This window comes from Zingiber officinale, chromosome 4A (genome assembly GCF_018446385.1).
Source record: "Zingiber officinale cultivar Zhangliang chromosome 4A, Zo_v1.1, whole genome shotgun sequence".
NCBI lineage: Eukaryota > Viridiplantae > Streptophyta > Magnoliopsida > Zingiberales > Zingiberaceae > Zingiber > Zingiber officinale.
The window spans coordinates 105,264,681-105,280,702 of NC_055992.1; the positions used below are offsets into that span (position 1 = coordinate 105,264,681).

The 16,022-nt window shown below is 40.3% G+C and overlaps 3 protein-coding genes across 3 annotated transcripts; 2 read left to right on the forward strand and 1 right to left on the reverse strand.

Moving 5' to 3' along the window:
• Positions 1-3,813: 3,813 nt before the first annotated feature.
• Positions 3,814-6,055, forward strand: LOC121970448 (homeobox-leucine zipper protein HAT5-like). The gene is made up of 4 exons (XM_042521188.1): positions 3,814-4,375; positions 4,450-4,592; positions 4,731-4,970; positions 5,424-6,055. The coding sequence occupies exons 1-4, from the start codon at positions 4,282-4,284 to the stop codon at positions 5,784-5,786; spliced, it is 840 nt and encodes a 279-aa protein (XP_042377122.1). The 5' UTR covers positions 3,814-4,281; the 3' UTR covers positions 5,787-6,055.
• A 530-nt stretch (positions 6,056-6,585) lies between these two features.
• LOC121970449 lies at positions 6,586-9,239 on the forward strand. The gene is made up of 2 exons (XM_042521189.1): positions 6,586-7,315; positions 9,024-9,239. Exon 1 carries the CDS (start codon positions 6,685-6,687, stop codon positions 7,312-7,314), a length of 630 nt encoding a protein of 209 aa, XP_042377123.1. The 5' UTR covers positions 6,586-6,684; the 3' UTR covers position 7,315; positions 9,024-9,239.
• A 3,168-nt stretch (positions 9,240-12,407) lies between these two features.
• LOC121973516 (cyclin-D1-1-like) lies at positions 12,408-14,513 on the reverse strand. Its single transcript, XM_042524933.1, has 6 exons — positions 14,209-14,513; positions 14,057-14,143; positions 13,663-13,758; positions 13,373-13,574; positions 13,159-13,289; positions 12,408-13,072 (listed from the first exon to the last, which is right to left on the reverse strand). The coding sequence occupies exons 1-6, from the start codon at positions 14,413-14,415 to the stop codon at positions 12,899-12,901; spliced, it is 897 nt and encodes a 298-aa protein (XP_042380867.1). The 5' UTR covers positions 14,416-14,513; the 3' UTR covers positions 12,408-12,898.
• Positions 14,514-16,022: the final 1,509 nt, after the last annotated feature.

The following is a 16,022-nucleotide window of genomic DNA, read 5'->3' on the forward strand; positions in this document are numbered from 1 at the left end:
CACAAATGAACATGTGTCCTATAACGAGTGATTAATCCTTTAGCTTCATACGATGAATGTTGCCACCATCACGTTAGAATGGGTAGTACGGAGTAATTAGGGTGTAAGAAAACTTGCACGAAGTGATTGCCAACATGAGCAATAGTTATTTCTCGACGCTCTTGGTTTGGAACTGAAGGAGTTCTTAATGGCAAATGAATAAAACAACTCCCAACATTCTTGCCAAATGTATGCAGTACAAGATTGTACCTTGATGCGATGACAATTCCCAAAAGCATAGAGTCCATCCAATACATTTTTGGTGCCCACGACTCGAACCAATTCAATGATAATAATAAATTAGTTACCAAATTTCGATCTAGATAAAGTTGATCATATAGATTCTTATTTTGTTGAATCTCTTCTATAAGCTCGAATCGTTCTTGAAACCAACCTTTTTCACCATACCCAATTAGTGTAGCTATTAACCTGAATCCACAATGACCATCAGGTTGAACGTCAATAGTGTGAGAAATATAACGCTATAGAGGCATAAGTAATTTCTCAATATAAGTATCATGAATGGGTGGAACTGGAGAGTGATCATGGGTCGTTTGAGTATTGCAAACTTTCGACCCCCTTCCACGTCTTCCTCTCCCTCGAGATGTTGCAGTTGGTTGAGAGACCGTAGATCTTGAAGTGGATGCATCTGCAAAAGAAGGTATGCGACGTCCAATTTGCTCATCTCTACCTGCAGGTCGACCTCTATGTTCTGTGTTATATGAAGGGGCCCGAACTGTACTTTGAGATGGATCAATCATATCGAAAAACTTGTCTATCATATGCTCTCGTATATGTGGATCCATCCCATCTAATATCTCAACAACGTGGGATGTCCTGTTAGGTCATGCTCCATCGTCATTAAACTGATGTACGTGCATCAGCAATCTCCTCCAATGAGTGTTGATACGTTGTAGCGGAATTGGAATGGAAAAGTAACGATAATGTGCAAGATCGTGCTCGCATGACAATCCGTATACAATTTTGATAGAACAGTTGCATCTGCTGGTTAGCTGGCTAGCTGGTGAGATGCTTTCTCAACGCATTTTAGCTTACCAGAAATCAACTTCATTGCCTTTAATGAAATCTGACACCTTATTTGATTGAAAATGTCATCATGTGAATGTTGATGACGTGGAATGTTGAGAGATCTCTCGAACGACTTCTTAATATCTCCGAACTGAATTCTCAATATCTTATGTATTTTTTTCAAAGGATGTTTGTAGGGATGATATGGTATCTCCCAAATATAACTTTAGTCTCGCATGTGCAGACTCTTCCTTATAATAAAAAAAATGAATTGTGTTTTAATACTGAAAAGAATTGAAATAGTGCAATAATGAACAAAATTTAAATAATAAAGCTATAAAGTGACTATACTTTTGATTTGAATTACTCCTAAGGTGCATATATGTATCAACCCATACTGAAACAAGCTGCTCTTTATAAGGGTGTAACAATGTATCCCAATGGTAATTTAGAACACCCCCGAATCGTTGATACTCCTCGCGCATGACATCCCACTTCTGCTGGTAAGACCACTATGTCGATGAATTAATGAGTGAGTGTCATGATGTATAAAAATGTTACCACTCCAGACCAAGCATAGAGACACATTTCTTCATTACACACTGGTTTATGTACCAAATACAAAGAATGTGACGTTCATTGGGAAAACATATTTCAATGACATTAATAAGTGCCAAATCCCGATTTGAAACAAACACCAATGACAACGATACCTTCTTTTCAACCATCCACTTCTTTAAGGTACCTAATGCCCATGTCAGTTGCTCTATCCTCTCATTACTAAGATATGCAAACATAAATGAGTAAGTTTGCATTGTGGATGTGATGAGCATTCACATTGTTTAATCCCAGTATTTTTTAAGGATTGCCATCAACTAGATATTGTAGCGGTTTGTACTTTCCACCTCTTTCACACATAAGATGACACTTTGGCAGCTTAAAAATTTTAATAACCACTACAATACCATTTTTCAGACCAACTGTCTTTGCCCAATTTATCATATCTTCTCTACTTTTAAATATCTATATAAAAAATTATAACAAAGATGTATAAGTATGACATTATGCAATCTTAACATAATTTCTCTACTTATATAATAAATAACGAATATGCATAAAATAATGATAATAACTAACCTGATCTGTGGTAAATTTGACTGTATAAACGCGACTATTACTAGAGATACTCTCTCCACTTGGAACATCATTCTCAATTGACCAACTATATGAAAATAAATCCAAATAGTCATCCATAATTTTCTTCTATGAATTACGAAAAGTAATGGCTAAGAAGATAACTATGTTTCAGGAAGAGAGAAGGAGAGGCTGAGAGGGAGATAGCAGTGGAGGAATGTGTGACTGAAGAGTGACTAAAAATGAAATGTGAGAGGAGGATTTAAAGGGGAAGGTTCTGACATATGTCAAGAGTTAAAGGATGGGTAATTTAATGGGAGAGGAGTTTTTGACATGTGTTAAGAGTTGAAGGGTGGATAATTTAAGAGGAGAGGAGGTTCTGACATGTATTAAGGGTTGTAGGGAGTAATTTAAAGGGAGAGGGGTGTTTTGATATGTGTCAAGGATTGAAGGGTGAGTAATTTAAAGAGAGTGAGAAGTTCTAACATGTGTCAACAGTTGGAAGTGGGGTAATTTAAAGGGATGAGAGATTTTGACATGCGTTAAGGGTTGGAAGGGGAGTAATTTAAAGGGATGAGAGATTTTGACATGTGTCAAGGGTTGGAAGGGGGTAATTTAAAATGATGAGAGATTTTGACATATGCCAAGGGTTGAAAGGGGGTAATTTAAAGGGAGGGGAGGTTCTGACATATGTCAAGTGTTAAAGAGGAGTAATTTAAAGGGATGAGGTGTTTTGACAGATGTCAATGGTTGTAATATGAGTAATTTAAAGAGGGTGAGAGATTCTGACATGTGTCATGTGTCAAGAGTTGGAAAAAGGGATGATTTAAAGGGAGAGAAGGTTCTGACATATGTCAAAAGTTAGATGAGAATAATTTAAATGTCAAATTAGAAAGATAATTTAAAGGAAGCAAGAGATTCTGACATTTGTTAAAAATTATATAAAATAAAAAATAAAAAAATTTGATAAAAAATAATAAACAAAATTGATTAAAAAATAAAACTAAATAAAAATTAAAACTAAAATTAAATAAAAATTAAATAAAATTAAAAAATATATAAGTATTGATGAAAAAAATAATTAAAAAAATAAAACTAAATAAAAATTAAATAGAATTAAAAAAATAATAAACAAAATTAATTAAAAACAAAACTAAATAAGAATTAAATAAAATTAAAAAAATATATAAGTATTGAAGAAAAAATAATAAACAAAATTAATTTTAAAAATAAAACTAAATAAAAATTAAATAGAATTTAAAAAATAATAAATAAAATTAATTTAAAAATAAAACAAAATAAAATTAAAAAATATATAAATATTGATTAAAAAAATAATAAAAAAAATTAATTAAAAAAAATAAAACTAAATAAAAATTAAATAATTTTTTAAAAAATAAAAAAAAAAAGGATAGAAATATCATTTGACCGGGGGATGTGCGGTGTGAGTGGGGAAGCAATTTGCTTGCCCGTAATTTAAAAGTATTTTTGCAGCCTAAAAAAAAAAAAAAAAAAAAAAAAAGTTTTACAGTTGCCTTTTCTTCTACTGCGAAAGCCACGTAACCCACATTCCTCCTCTATAAAAACCCGCGCCTTCTGGGACCCAAACATTACGAAAAAAAGGCAGCAGCCCCAATTCTGGAGAAATCTCCCCGGAATCTCCTGCTCCGGTGGCAGAGCCACCTAGACATCTCGACCTCTTTCTCCCGGGAAACGGATCGTTCTCCGGCGGGTCTCCGCCGGAAGGAAGAGGTAGCGGAGGGCTCTTCTATTTGTCCTCTCTGCTCTTGCTAGCCGTGGTCTTTCTAGTGGTTGATGGGTTTTTCTCTCTACCCGATGAAAACTTCGACGCGCCTTCTGTGGAGTACCAGCTTCTTCCGTCATAAGGTCATCTCCGTCACCGACTTCTTCTCCTTCTAAACCGATCTAGGGATCCACCTTCGATCCGTTGCCCATAGATCGAGAACCGAGGGATAAGCGTTGACCGTTGTAGAAGTTATCGGCGAGGACATAGGGAGGAGGGATACGCACTTGGTAACATAATCGGTCGCTCGATCTCTTCCGATTCGAGTTAGGAAGATGAGTTCCCGCAATCTGATCTTCGATTCGTCTTCTTCCTCCTCCTCCCGCAGCAGCTTGATCCTCTTGGGAAGCTCTACCTCGGTCTTCTCAGGTACTAATGAATGACCTCTGCTGACTCTGGATTTAGGGTTCCCATACATGAGCGTATTCTGTTGGAATCTCAAGGGGTGAAGTCGATGGTGATGGGCGCGGCGGAGGACGGAATGGCGAGCGAGCGTCGGCCGTTTTTCTCGTCGCCGGATGAGAACTACAAGGATTTTTACGAGGAGCTGCTGCCGGAGAAGAAGCGCCATCTCACATCGGAGCAGGTACCAACGATGCAGTGGGTCCGAAATCGGGCCCATGATTCAGCCCAATGAAAAACTGGATCTCTGAATCTGCTCTGGCTACTATTGTGCTAAAGTCTCTGCTAAGCAAATTGTGAAATAACTTGATGTAACAAATAGATACGCATGTTGGAGCGGAGCTTCAAGGAGGAGAACAAGCTGGAGCCAGAGCGCAAGAGCAAGCTTGCTAAGCAACTAGGGCTGCAACCGAGACAGGTGGCTGTGTGGTTCCAGAATCGCCGTGCCCGATGGAAGAACAAGCAGGTGGAGCATGACTACGATCGTCTGAAGGCCTCTTATGACTCGCTCATCCTCAGCCACAATGCCGCTCGCAAGGACAACGATCACTTGCGTTGGCAGGTGAACTATTCCTCTCTGGCATCAGTTCCATTTCATTCTCTAGCTTGTAATTTGCGATTACGTTTCTTTCATTACTAAATTCATGGCAGACATGGTCAATCCACTTGTTGTGGTTACAAATCATCGGTTGGTGTAATAGTTTTCCATCAACAATCGCTGTCGATCAGTTTGAATGACCGTAATGGCCTTGTTTTGTCAACTTAGACAACTGTTTTATGTCTTTTTCAGACGTTGGTAGAAAATACTTGCCATCCAACTTTCAATGTCAATTTCTGATATCTCAGAGCATAGTCAACACCTTGTTGTTCTTTATGAGTTAATCTTAGTTAAATACCTTTCCTGCCCCAATAGAAAAGCTTGGATCTACTCTTGATGCTCTGGTTGTAGCTTGGCATCTACTATTCCCCTTGCAATGAAGTTAATTATGCTCCTAATAACTATTCGAACTAACAGGTGAACTTTCTGCTGGAAAAGTTGCAAGAAAATGATCAACAGGGGACATCTGGAGTCCCTGTGCCGTCGCTGGATGATCAGGCGGCATTGAGCACGAACCCAATGGCCCTGAACATCCAGCAGAAGGTGGACGACCTCCTGAGCACTGGCAGTGGCATAGGTACGGCGACTGCTGTCGGAGTAGAACCTCATCTCCTGGTGGAGGAGCCCTTCCTCTCAGCGAGCTGCCACAAGGTGACACTACTGTCAGGCGCTGGCATCCACTCCGAGGACGACATTAGCGCCTGCAACTACCATCATCAGCAGCAAGAAATGCAGCTGGATGAATGGTTGGATTATGTGCAAAGCATTTTCCTCCACTGAAGAACAACAATTATGCTGCTCAATGAAGTTCAATGTAGATTAGTCGATCGAGTTGTAAGACGTGTGTTATGTCAATATATAGTTGCAATACAATAGAATGCGTGGGGATCATCATGGTTTGGCTCTTTGTCATTTAATGGAGATTAAGATGTGGATGTTGAGGCTTGCGTGCACTGCGCAAGATTATGGTTACTAGTGTGATAGTCCTGGTAATCTAATGCGACAATATTGATGCATAATTGAAGAACAAAGCTGCACAACTTGATCGAGTGGAAGTTTTTTTCTTGGTTTGAAGTTGAATTAGTATGAGATTCTAGCCAAGTGTTTAAGGGTGCGTTTGGTTTGTATCGTTTTCATTTTCATTTTCTGGAAAACGCGCGTTTTCTAGAAAACAGAAAACGACTTTTTGTCATTCTCTGTTTTTCTAGAAAACGAAAGCCAATTTTTTAGAAAACGCGCACGGAAAACGCAAACCAAACACCATTTTCCAGAAAACGCACGTTTTCCAGAAAATGAAAATGGAAAATGGGCGTACCAAACGCCCCCTAAGTTTCTCCTTCTCTGTTTTTTTTCTCCACTCTATTAGATTTTGCAAAGTGAACTGCAGGATGAAGCAGACATGGACCATGAATGTCCTTATCCCGGCCAAAGCTTAAGCACTGCACTCGCTTATTGTTAAATTCATGTACTCAACTTTCTTACCTTCACTTGAATGGTGGATGTGTTCAAATCTACTTGGGACCCACATGTGAGTCTTGTTATTGGCTTCGGTGACGTAACTTTTTCGAGTACCTGCATCAGTTCATTGACACGCTTCGGCCTTCCCACATCGCTCCGTTTTTTTTGACCGGAAAGAAAACGTGAGAAGGGTAGGCGGAGAGAGAGAGGGATCTCCCCGATGGCTCAGCGACAGGGAGAATTGGAGAGGGCGGCGGCGCAGTCGGAGGTGGTAGGAGGGCAGAAGCACGGTTACGCGGTGGAGTTATACTTCGACCCGGCGCTGGAGAACCAGGTGCTCAAGGCGTGGAACGTGCTCGCCCGCCGGCAAATCAGCACGCAGCTCATCGAGATGTCCGCCCGCCCCCACATCACTCTCCTCTCCGCCCCATCCCTCGACCCTCACCGCCTTCACGTCGCCCTCAGAGGCCTCGCCGCGCGGCTCGACCCGCTCCCGCTCTCCCTATCCTCCGTCGGCGCCTTTCTTTCACCCGACACTAATAAAGAAGGTGACGTGCTCTTCCTCGCTCCTACCCCAGCCGCTTCCCTCCTCCACCTTCACACCCAGGTTTGCGACGCGCTCCGAAAGGAAGGAGGGGTCGAGCCGCCCGATGAGTTCCGTCCCGATTCCTGGGTGCCACATTGCTCCGTCGCTCAGGATGTGCCCCGGAATCGCATCGCGGACGCTTTCTGCATCCTTCGGGACCTCAAGCTGCCTGTCTCTGGGTACGCCATGGACATCGGCCTCGTTGAGTTCTCCCCTGTGCGGGAGATTTTCTCCTTCTCTCTAGGGTGTAATTCCGAAGGTTGAGGTACATGAGCGTTCCTCTCCGCTTTAGGACTTCAAAAAAAAAAAAAAAAAAATGCTAATCTTGGTGTGTTGCATTGTATTGACTTCTATTTCTTGAATAGTTAACCAAAATCATCTCTATGGTTCAAGATGGTGTCGATAAAGTTTAGTTTCCATAATGCTCAATGCTTGAAACTACTTCTAAAGCACTTCTATGATGAGTTGATGAACTTGTTTGAATCCACATCTTACTCTCAGTATTCTATTTGGCGATGTTTCTTTCCTTTGACGATTTTTAAATTAATTAGAATGTTGGTGTTACCACAAGACCTGTAGCTTCATGCAAGCACATGGTAGTTATTGCTTCAAAATGATGGATTCACATTATCGAGAGATGAAACTTAACAATGAGCACAGATCATCTTGTTATCAAATTGGCAGCATATTGTGCTATTATTTCTTATTGAATTCTTGATGACCCATCTGTTCTTCATTCTACTAATCAGAAAGAACATTGTTGTTTCTTGAACTTAATGATCATAAGGGTTGATGATAATGGATCTCTGCCCAAAGCTGCTGACTGCTGAGAATGTTTATATGCCTACTGCATGGTTTCAGTTACCAACATTAAAAGGTTTCTCACATGGGGGATAGACTGTGAATGATGCATGATGAGGAACATAATTAATAAACATTTATGAACTGCAGCGCCTGTGAAAAGGGCACAGACCATGAAATGTATTGTTTGAACTATCCTGATTAACAGCCTATAAATTAGTCAATGAATAGCACTTGAGAAGAGACAATTCTCATTTGGTCCCATAGCAAGAAAATAAATAAGCATGTGGCAGTGTCTTGTTTCATCATTCATTCAATCATGTAGGATTTCCAGTGCATCTTGACTCAGCCAGCTGATATAACTTGAAAAACAACTCAATGATAGCATTAGACCGTATAATGTAGTATTACATCCCACAATTCACCAGAAGAGTTGATCCCATTTGATTCTTAAGTCCGTATCTATACTTGGCGATTAAATGAAATCAACCAGAGCTGGTCATAATTGGTTGATTCTTCCTTAATCAGTCTTTGGGATGGTTCCAACTGCCGCCTGACCATATGCATCGATGCCTGTAATTAGAGGGAGAGTAGGTTTTCATATGTTCTTGCAAGACACCATTTCTCCTATGGTTTTATTGATTTTTGGATTGGCCTATTTAGGAGAGTAGGGAGCTTTACTTCCATTATGTGGCACAAATTCATTTTCTTTTTCAGTAAAGACATTGGAAACTTAAAATATTTTGAAATATTTTGTTCCTATATATTAAATGCAATGTTTATTGATGCATCTTGTTATTGCTTCTTTGATCCGTCATTGTTACTAAAAACAAATTTACTATTCCATCAGGTTAATTTTGAAACTAATCTCAGGCTATTAGGAGTACCTGTCCATCTTATACACTTTGGCATACCATGCCATGTTTACTAGATGTAAAACATCAGAGTACTTGATGAATACATATCGGTGCTATAAACTTTGGCATACCATGTTTACTAGGTTGTAAAACATCTGAATACTTGCCGGTAAATGTTGCCATGTGATAGTGGCATGATGACCACCAACATGTTTGTTGTAATGACGTTGAACTGCTATTTGTTTTCTTAATTATAATGAATTTTGCAGATAATTACCTGGTTTTCCATATTTTACCGCATTGTGAATTTCCCAGGTTATTATGGCTTTGTTTGTTGAACTTCAACCTGCTGCACTATCACCTTCAACAGTTTGTCTTTCAATCATCAAGGGCATGCTGCATCTTCCTGTCTAGGCTACAAACACCATAGGCGACTGATTTTTGTGATGTTAATCTTGTAATTGAATGTTTTACTAAATATCCTTACCACAATGAAGTTATTAATAGTGTCACATTCAGTTGAGACGGCTTTAAGTTTGTGTTCTCTGCATTTACATGGTTCAGGATTTAAAACTTAGTATTTAAGCTCTAAGGTTCAAACCTCTAAATCCTTACAAACTTGGGGTACGATACAAAAGATTTCCTATTTGCCTCAGGCATCTGAGTCCCTTGGAAGTGTATGGTTGTCTTTGTGCCTCTGTAAATGCTTGACGATGTTGAATTGGAACGTTATGTTTCCTACACTAGATGGAATTGGCTACTGGGTTCCAAACTATGATCGAACTGGTGAGGATGATTTGAATTTCTAGCCACTTAGAATACTTCTTCCTCACTTTTAGTTTGTTGTTGTATCCATTTTGAAGTACTGATTACTGGAGAGGAACTACCAATTCCTGGTCCTTCATTTTACAGTGATATCTCATTCACATAATGTATTTATGTTCCATTTTCATCGACTTAGAGATGCACCAGTAGATAACCACTTTTTGCTAATCTAAAAGTAGGATATTTTGGTTTCATTGTCCATAAGTAAATCAGTATTAGAGAAAATTGGTAAATGTAAAGTTTGATGTAGTTGCATTTCCACACTTCAAATGATCAACTCATAAGTTTGTTATACCTACAACATATCAATTTTTCTAGTTTATAAAACTCTTCGGATCACATTGTATGATGTGATAGATTTTGTATGTATTAGGATCCTTCAACCAGTACATGGATGTCAATTTGGAAATAGTTGAAGTTGTAAAGACGTGATTACAATCTTCAATTCCTTTTCCTCATCCTTATGAAGCATTTGTTGAAGGAAACTCTTATGAAATCTCCATACCTTGCGCCCGAGAAGCTTGAGCTTTAAGGCCCAACTTATTTTAGCCAGATCAAATTGAGGTGGCCAACAAGTTAAAATGGCCGAAGGAGGAAGTCCAAGGATAGTTTTCATACCCCAAAACCAGAGTTAGATCCATCAACTCCTCGAGTCCTACATAGTTTTTCCTAGTCGATCATGCTAAATAGCTGATTCAACCCAAGCATTTTCATTAAGCGAACCCAGTTGAACTGGTCGACCCGATCTGGTTGAATTTTTATAAAACACAAACCAAAAAAAGCTAAGAACCATTAAGAGTCAATCTTCCAATCCCACTGTCCCCCCCTGTCCCAGCACAATGTTGCTGTTTGCCATTGTTTTCAGTGGAACTCATTGTAGAATCATCACTTCTCACTATTACCTGATGCTTCTTCAACCAAATCCAAACAAGATCTAATCAACTTGGTAGCCACAGCTGATGTCAGACTGCATCATCCATCATTTCTTCAATTCAATACAATAAATTCATCTCTTACAAAACCAAAAAAAAGTATTCAACAATTACAATACAGAGGAATAACCTTTATTGTCTTTTGTGTATCTGCAGATATCATAACATAATCCAGGCATACTTTAAGTATTAAACATTTACAATACAGAGGAATAACCTTTATTGTCTTTTGTGAATGTGTAGATATCATAACATAATCCAGGCATACTTTTCCCTGGCCTTTACCATCATTTGGTACACTGGAACCAACTCCACGTTGATCCAATTGCTTTCCTCCAGATCTCTTCCTTTCATCACTAGCAAACAACTCAGTGTGTGCCTTCTACAACTTCTCTGAAACTTGCCATTCTCCCTAGCCGTCAATCAAAGTGTCTTCTCCATTTGCACAACATCATCGTGTCAGAAATTATATATATATATATATATATATAGAAATTATATATATATATATATATATATATATACACAATGAAAAGTCAAAAAGAAAGAGCAGGGCATGGCTGCATACTGTCGATTATGCACGTATTGATTGCGAAAATTACTGAAATTTTTTACAGACAAGTATTGTGTTACGATGCTATTAACTTTTGCGTCCATTATTATTCAGGACCTACTGCAACAGCGTGAGCACGAGGTCGATAGATGCTGCAGAGGGAACTAAAGTTGAAGGTCCCTTTTATCAAATCATGCTCACCTTTAGCTAAATATACCTGCTTTATGAAAGAAAGGAGGTGAGGAGAGTGAGTGGCATCGAGTCTTTGGCTTTTGGGTTTATTCGTGGGATTCCCTTGCATGCTCGGTGGACAAAGAGAGTGCCAAAAGGCAATGGAGGATATATATATCTATATTATAAGAATGCAGATTAAAGCACAGCTTCTACTTCTCCCTCTCTCACTCTCTCACTTTTTTCATGAAATGGAGAAGAAAAATAAATAAATCTACTCTTCTTTCACTTGTTTGGGAACATGTCAGGCATGAGGGAATCTAACGAGGTTGCATTAGGATTTTTCTTTCTCAACAACATCCTTTTCATTCTCTACCAACTGGTACTGGTTTGGTTGGAGGAGACTGTTCCCCGCTGATCAAGAGTTTAGAAGGACATTATGCGATGAGAAACAAACAGAAGCACACAAATCAAATCATTGGAGAATTCAAGAGAGAGATCGTATAGTGAATAAGACCTTGACTTAGAATACGATCGAGCTTGGTAATGTGAATTGAAGGCATGGCATGGCATGCTCCCAAATGGGCAGAGATGTGTGTGTTGTCTTTTAGCAGATTTGAATGCAACTCATTAGCATTATCTCTAAGTTCGTTAGCAGAGGAGGGAATCGACTGTGGTGCCAACTGCCCCGGCTAGGCGCCGGACTTGCTGAGCTTGGACGCATTCCGACCGGGTCTCATCATTTCTCTGCCCGATCGATCCTTTCTTTTGTTTTAACTCTTGTTTTGTAGTGAAGCATGCAGGCTGTCGTTCCCCACGCAAATTCCAACACTAATGTGGCAGACTAATTTCATATAATTGCTCGATTAGTTACTACGATAAGTTAACAGATGTTTTACTACTTTTTCGATTTGTCTTACCCTAATGACTGGTTGTTTGTCTTCTTAAAAATTCATGAGAGCGTGACCAGCAAGAGTGGTCCAAAACGCAGATCCCTCAATCTTCACTAGATTTGGTTGTTCACATGTTTATGTAGTTCCTTTTCCAATTATCTGATTTTAGGGCACGTATAACTTACAAAGGTTCCATTAATGCATTCAAATCTTTAATACTTGCCTTGGTGTCTATTTGATTAAACTGGTCACCCGTTGCTGATTCGATAGAGTTGAAGCAGATTCTCAAACACTAGGACATGGAACTTGAAGTTGACATAAGAAGTATCAAAAAAATTATTTTTATTTTTGGGTATTACAAAATTTTCAGAATACATATACCTTTTGAAACACCCTCAATGAGAGTCACAATTCACACTGCTAGACTTAGAACACCTAAACAAACCAACAAAAAGAAAGCTCTCATCAATGGCTGAGCAGATCAGAAGGAACACTGTGAGATCTAGAATCTGTTATCAGTCGAATGTTAAACTTCTACTGCTTTTACCACAACACCAACAAGACCCACCGGCTCACTCCATTCCTTTTAACAATCAATGCTACCATTGGAGACAAACACATCTCTTCCACACAAAATAGTGGCAGAATTTCCATCCCTCGGAGACCTGTGACTCTATGCCATCATGGCTTACTACTACAACAACAAAGGCCCTCAAATGAAACAACTTCAAGGACCAAAAATCATAACACTAAGTGGAATCACACCAAACTCGTGTATAAAATACTAAAGAATCTGAAAAGCCAACGAGATAAGGCTCAATCGCAACTGTGGCTGTTGTGCTTCCTTTTCTTGGTTGGCAGAGATGAGGTTCCTGAGTCCCTTCTAGCCGAACTAGTCACTCTGTGCTGTGACAGAATAATTGGGGACTTTCTGAGACGTCTTTCATCAACAACTCGTTGCAGCATTCGGTTGCAATTTGAAATTCTCTCCTAAAAGAACAATTTTTTATGTTGAGGCTAGATCCATGCATCCATCTATCAATTATATACTACTACAGATCATTGCTACTGATTACCTCTGTCAGCCCAGGGCACCAGGATGCTGCGATTGTAGGAGTAACAATGGCAAGATCATGAATCTCCTCGACAGCAAAGATTGTGGCAGACGCAGCAAGCGCCGATGGGGAATGACTTGTAACGTCAATCTCTGTTGTAACATAGACTTCAGATTAAAAAGCAATGCCGGTTTTTTGGCACCAAAAAGTTTGATTGGGTTAGCATTTTTGTTACCCTGCATTGCGGATAATATGAATTGTGTAGCCTTTGAAACCAAGGCTTCTGCTCGTTTACCCGATGGATCGATCTTGAAAGCAAAGAAACTAGTAAAACTGAAAGGAGTCACGGCTCGAAGCCTCCAATCTAATCCAGTGAGCACAAGAAGCTCCATGCGAAGCACAGTATGAGGCTTGAATATGAACTTTGCGCCCTCAACCTATACAATGAGAACAGCTTAATGCATGCTTGGTGAAGCAGATGCGAGCAACAGTTGGAGTTGCAATTTCAGTCCTTTATTCAATCACCTGGAGGTCCAAGAGGGTTGGGGCTAGTGTTTCCTCCATTTTCACAGCAAGGGAGAGGCAGGCCACTGATAAGAGCTGCAGTGCCCATCCATTTCGCTGCATTGGTACAAACCGGCATTACTCTTATGAATTTTCGAATACAAGAATAGAAGCAATGTAAGCACGGGCAGAAGTTTACAATTAATCAATCATGTCTTCCATTACTGTAAATTTTAGCAAAATTCTATCATTTTAACGAGTACAACAGTAGCGAGAATCCAGAGTTTTTGCAATTTTCCTAAACATCAGAAGGCAAAAATGCAAACACGTTGAGCGAAATTATACACCATCGAGTCACCTACGTGACCGGAAATGGCTAAATGGAGAAGAAACTACCGAAGAGAGATTGGTCTACCTGCAGGCGATGAGAGGAGAGGAAACGATTCACGTAGATAACGGCGAGGTACGCCGTCAGTGGGCGGAACTGATAATAAGCACGAACCTGAGGAAAACGGAAAACCAGTTAAACGTCCGTTAAGATGGCGCGGCGGAGAGAGAAGAGAGAACCTTGAGGATCCATTTGACGACGGCGCGGCGGGCGGCGGGGTCGAGCGAGTCGGAGGCGAGCCGGGCCGAATCGGCCTCCCCCTCAGCCTCCGACTCGCCATCTACGAAGACGGCGAGGGAGCCGGCAGAGTCGTCGTGGAATCCGGCGAGCTCGTCGGCGTCGAAGCAGCCGGAAGACACGGAGGAGGCTGATGGCGAGGGAGGCATGCCGGGAGGAGAGGGAGCTGGTTCCTCATTGCTTTTCCATCACTGCGGAGCACCAGAACGGAGCTGAGGAGAACAAAGAAAGTGGAAATATCAAATTGGATGGTAAGTGTAAGGGAAGGTTCAGGTGTATTTATATTCCTAGAAGATTTAATGTACCATGAAGCCATCTCAATTTTCATATATATATATATATATATATACCCTCATGGCAATATATATATGGGGACTGTTGCGTACTACCCTCATGGCAAGTAGAGCTGTCAGACAGACCAATTCGTGGTGGGGCGGTTCGGCCCGTGACGGGCTAACCATTTGACGGGGCGGGCCAACCCGTCAACTTGGCGGGTTGGGAAATTTTCAACCCAACCCATTCTAAGGCGAGTTGCGGGTTTGGCGGGCCAACCCGCGGGCCCATCAAAAAATTTAAAAAAAAATAAAAAATATTTTATATTTTTAACATTTTACTTCGAAAAAATTTTCTACAATTAAATGTATACATAAACATGTATTTTAAATATAAATGAACACAAATGAGTACTTATGTTGGATGAAAAGTTATTTTTATTCAAAATTATAACAAAGGAAAATAATAAATTGGCCTAAAACATAACTTACATATATTTTTCAACCCGCGGACTAACCCAAGCCCGAGTGGGCCGACCCGCCCGAGTCGCGGGCCTAGGCGGGTTGGCCCACGACGGACTTGGGTTGATAAAATTCCAACCCAACCCGCTTAAATTGTTTGGCGGGGGGCCAACCCGACGGGCCCAACCCAAATTGACGGCTCTAATGGCAAGTCTGCATCACGCATTTTTTATTTCCTTTTTACCAAAAAACGCTCGAATCTCCTCCTCCCTCCCTATGCCCTAGGTTGTGATTCTCCTCACCACAGCCGCCTTCGCTCACGTTTCTCCTTGTCGCGCCCTCCCCTACCTTGCTCTCACAGCCGTCCTCGCTCGTGGTTCTCCTGGTGCGCCTAGACTTGCCACGACAAGCTCTCACAGCTCAAAGCTCGCGCCCCGCAGCCCCTTTCGGTCCGCAGAATCTCCCTCCCTTGCCCCACCTCCCTCGCCGCAACAAGCTCTCATAGACGCTGCCAAAGCTAGCTAGGTTCGCAGCTATTCATAGTCGTCCACCGTCAAAGCTAGCTAGGTATATATAAAAGAATATACCTTGAACATTTAAAGTAAAGTTTGCTAACATTAAATCCCATAAACCTTAAATTTATAATAGGATAGCATCAAACCCTATCTTACAATAATAACCTTATACATTAGCATATTTAAATGAGTTTGGATCATTGAATGTGACCCTTTTTTTACCTCAACCTCTGATTGTTTATTTAAGTGAGTTTGGATCATTGAATGTGATCCTCTTTTTTACCTCAACCTCTGATTGTTTGTCCAAACTCTTACCATAGTACTAGGTTTAGTTACGTTCATCGGTATTCTCTAAGACAGATTCCACAATCCCTTTTCCTCCGATTTAGTAAGAATTATGATATCCTCTAAGTTGGACTCGTTATCCATCAAATAACCACATACTATTGGATCTAGTCACACGTGAAGAGTGGGTGGAATCACATGGTTTTGAAAAATTTTACTTTC

Bases quoted from the DNA above. Each gene is read 5' to 3' on its own strand.
- LOC121970448 (XM_042521188.1), top strand. From the start codon at position 4,282: ATGAGTTCCCGCAATCTGATCTTCGATTCGTCTTCTTCCTCCTCCTCC. The intron at 4,376-4,449 runs GTACTAATGAAT...TGGAATCTCAAG, and splicing joins CTCTACCTCGGTCTTCTCAG to GGGTGAAGTCGATGGTGATG. The intron at 4,971-5,423 runs GTGAACTATTCC...TCGAACTAACAG, and splicing joins ACGATCACTTGCGTTGGCAG to GTGAACTTTCTGCTGGAAAA.
- LOC121970449 (XM_042521189.1), top strand. From the start codon at position 6,685: ATGGCTCAGCGACAGGGAGAATTGGAGAGGGCGGCGGCGCAGTCGGAG.
- LOC121973516 (XM_042524933.1), bottom strand. From the start codon at position 14,415: ATGCCTCCCTCGCCATCAGCCTCCTCCGTGTCTTCCGGCTGCTTCGAC. The intron at 14,144-14,208 runs GTTCTCTCTTCT...CGTTTTCCTCAG, and splicing joins TCGTCAAATGGATCCTCAAG to GTTCGTGCTTATTATCAGTT. The intron at 13,575-13,662 runs GTGATTGAATAA...CTCATTGTATAG, and splicing joins CAACCCTCTTGGACCTCCAG to GTTGAGGGCGCAAAGTTCAT.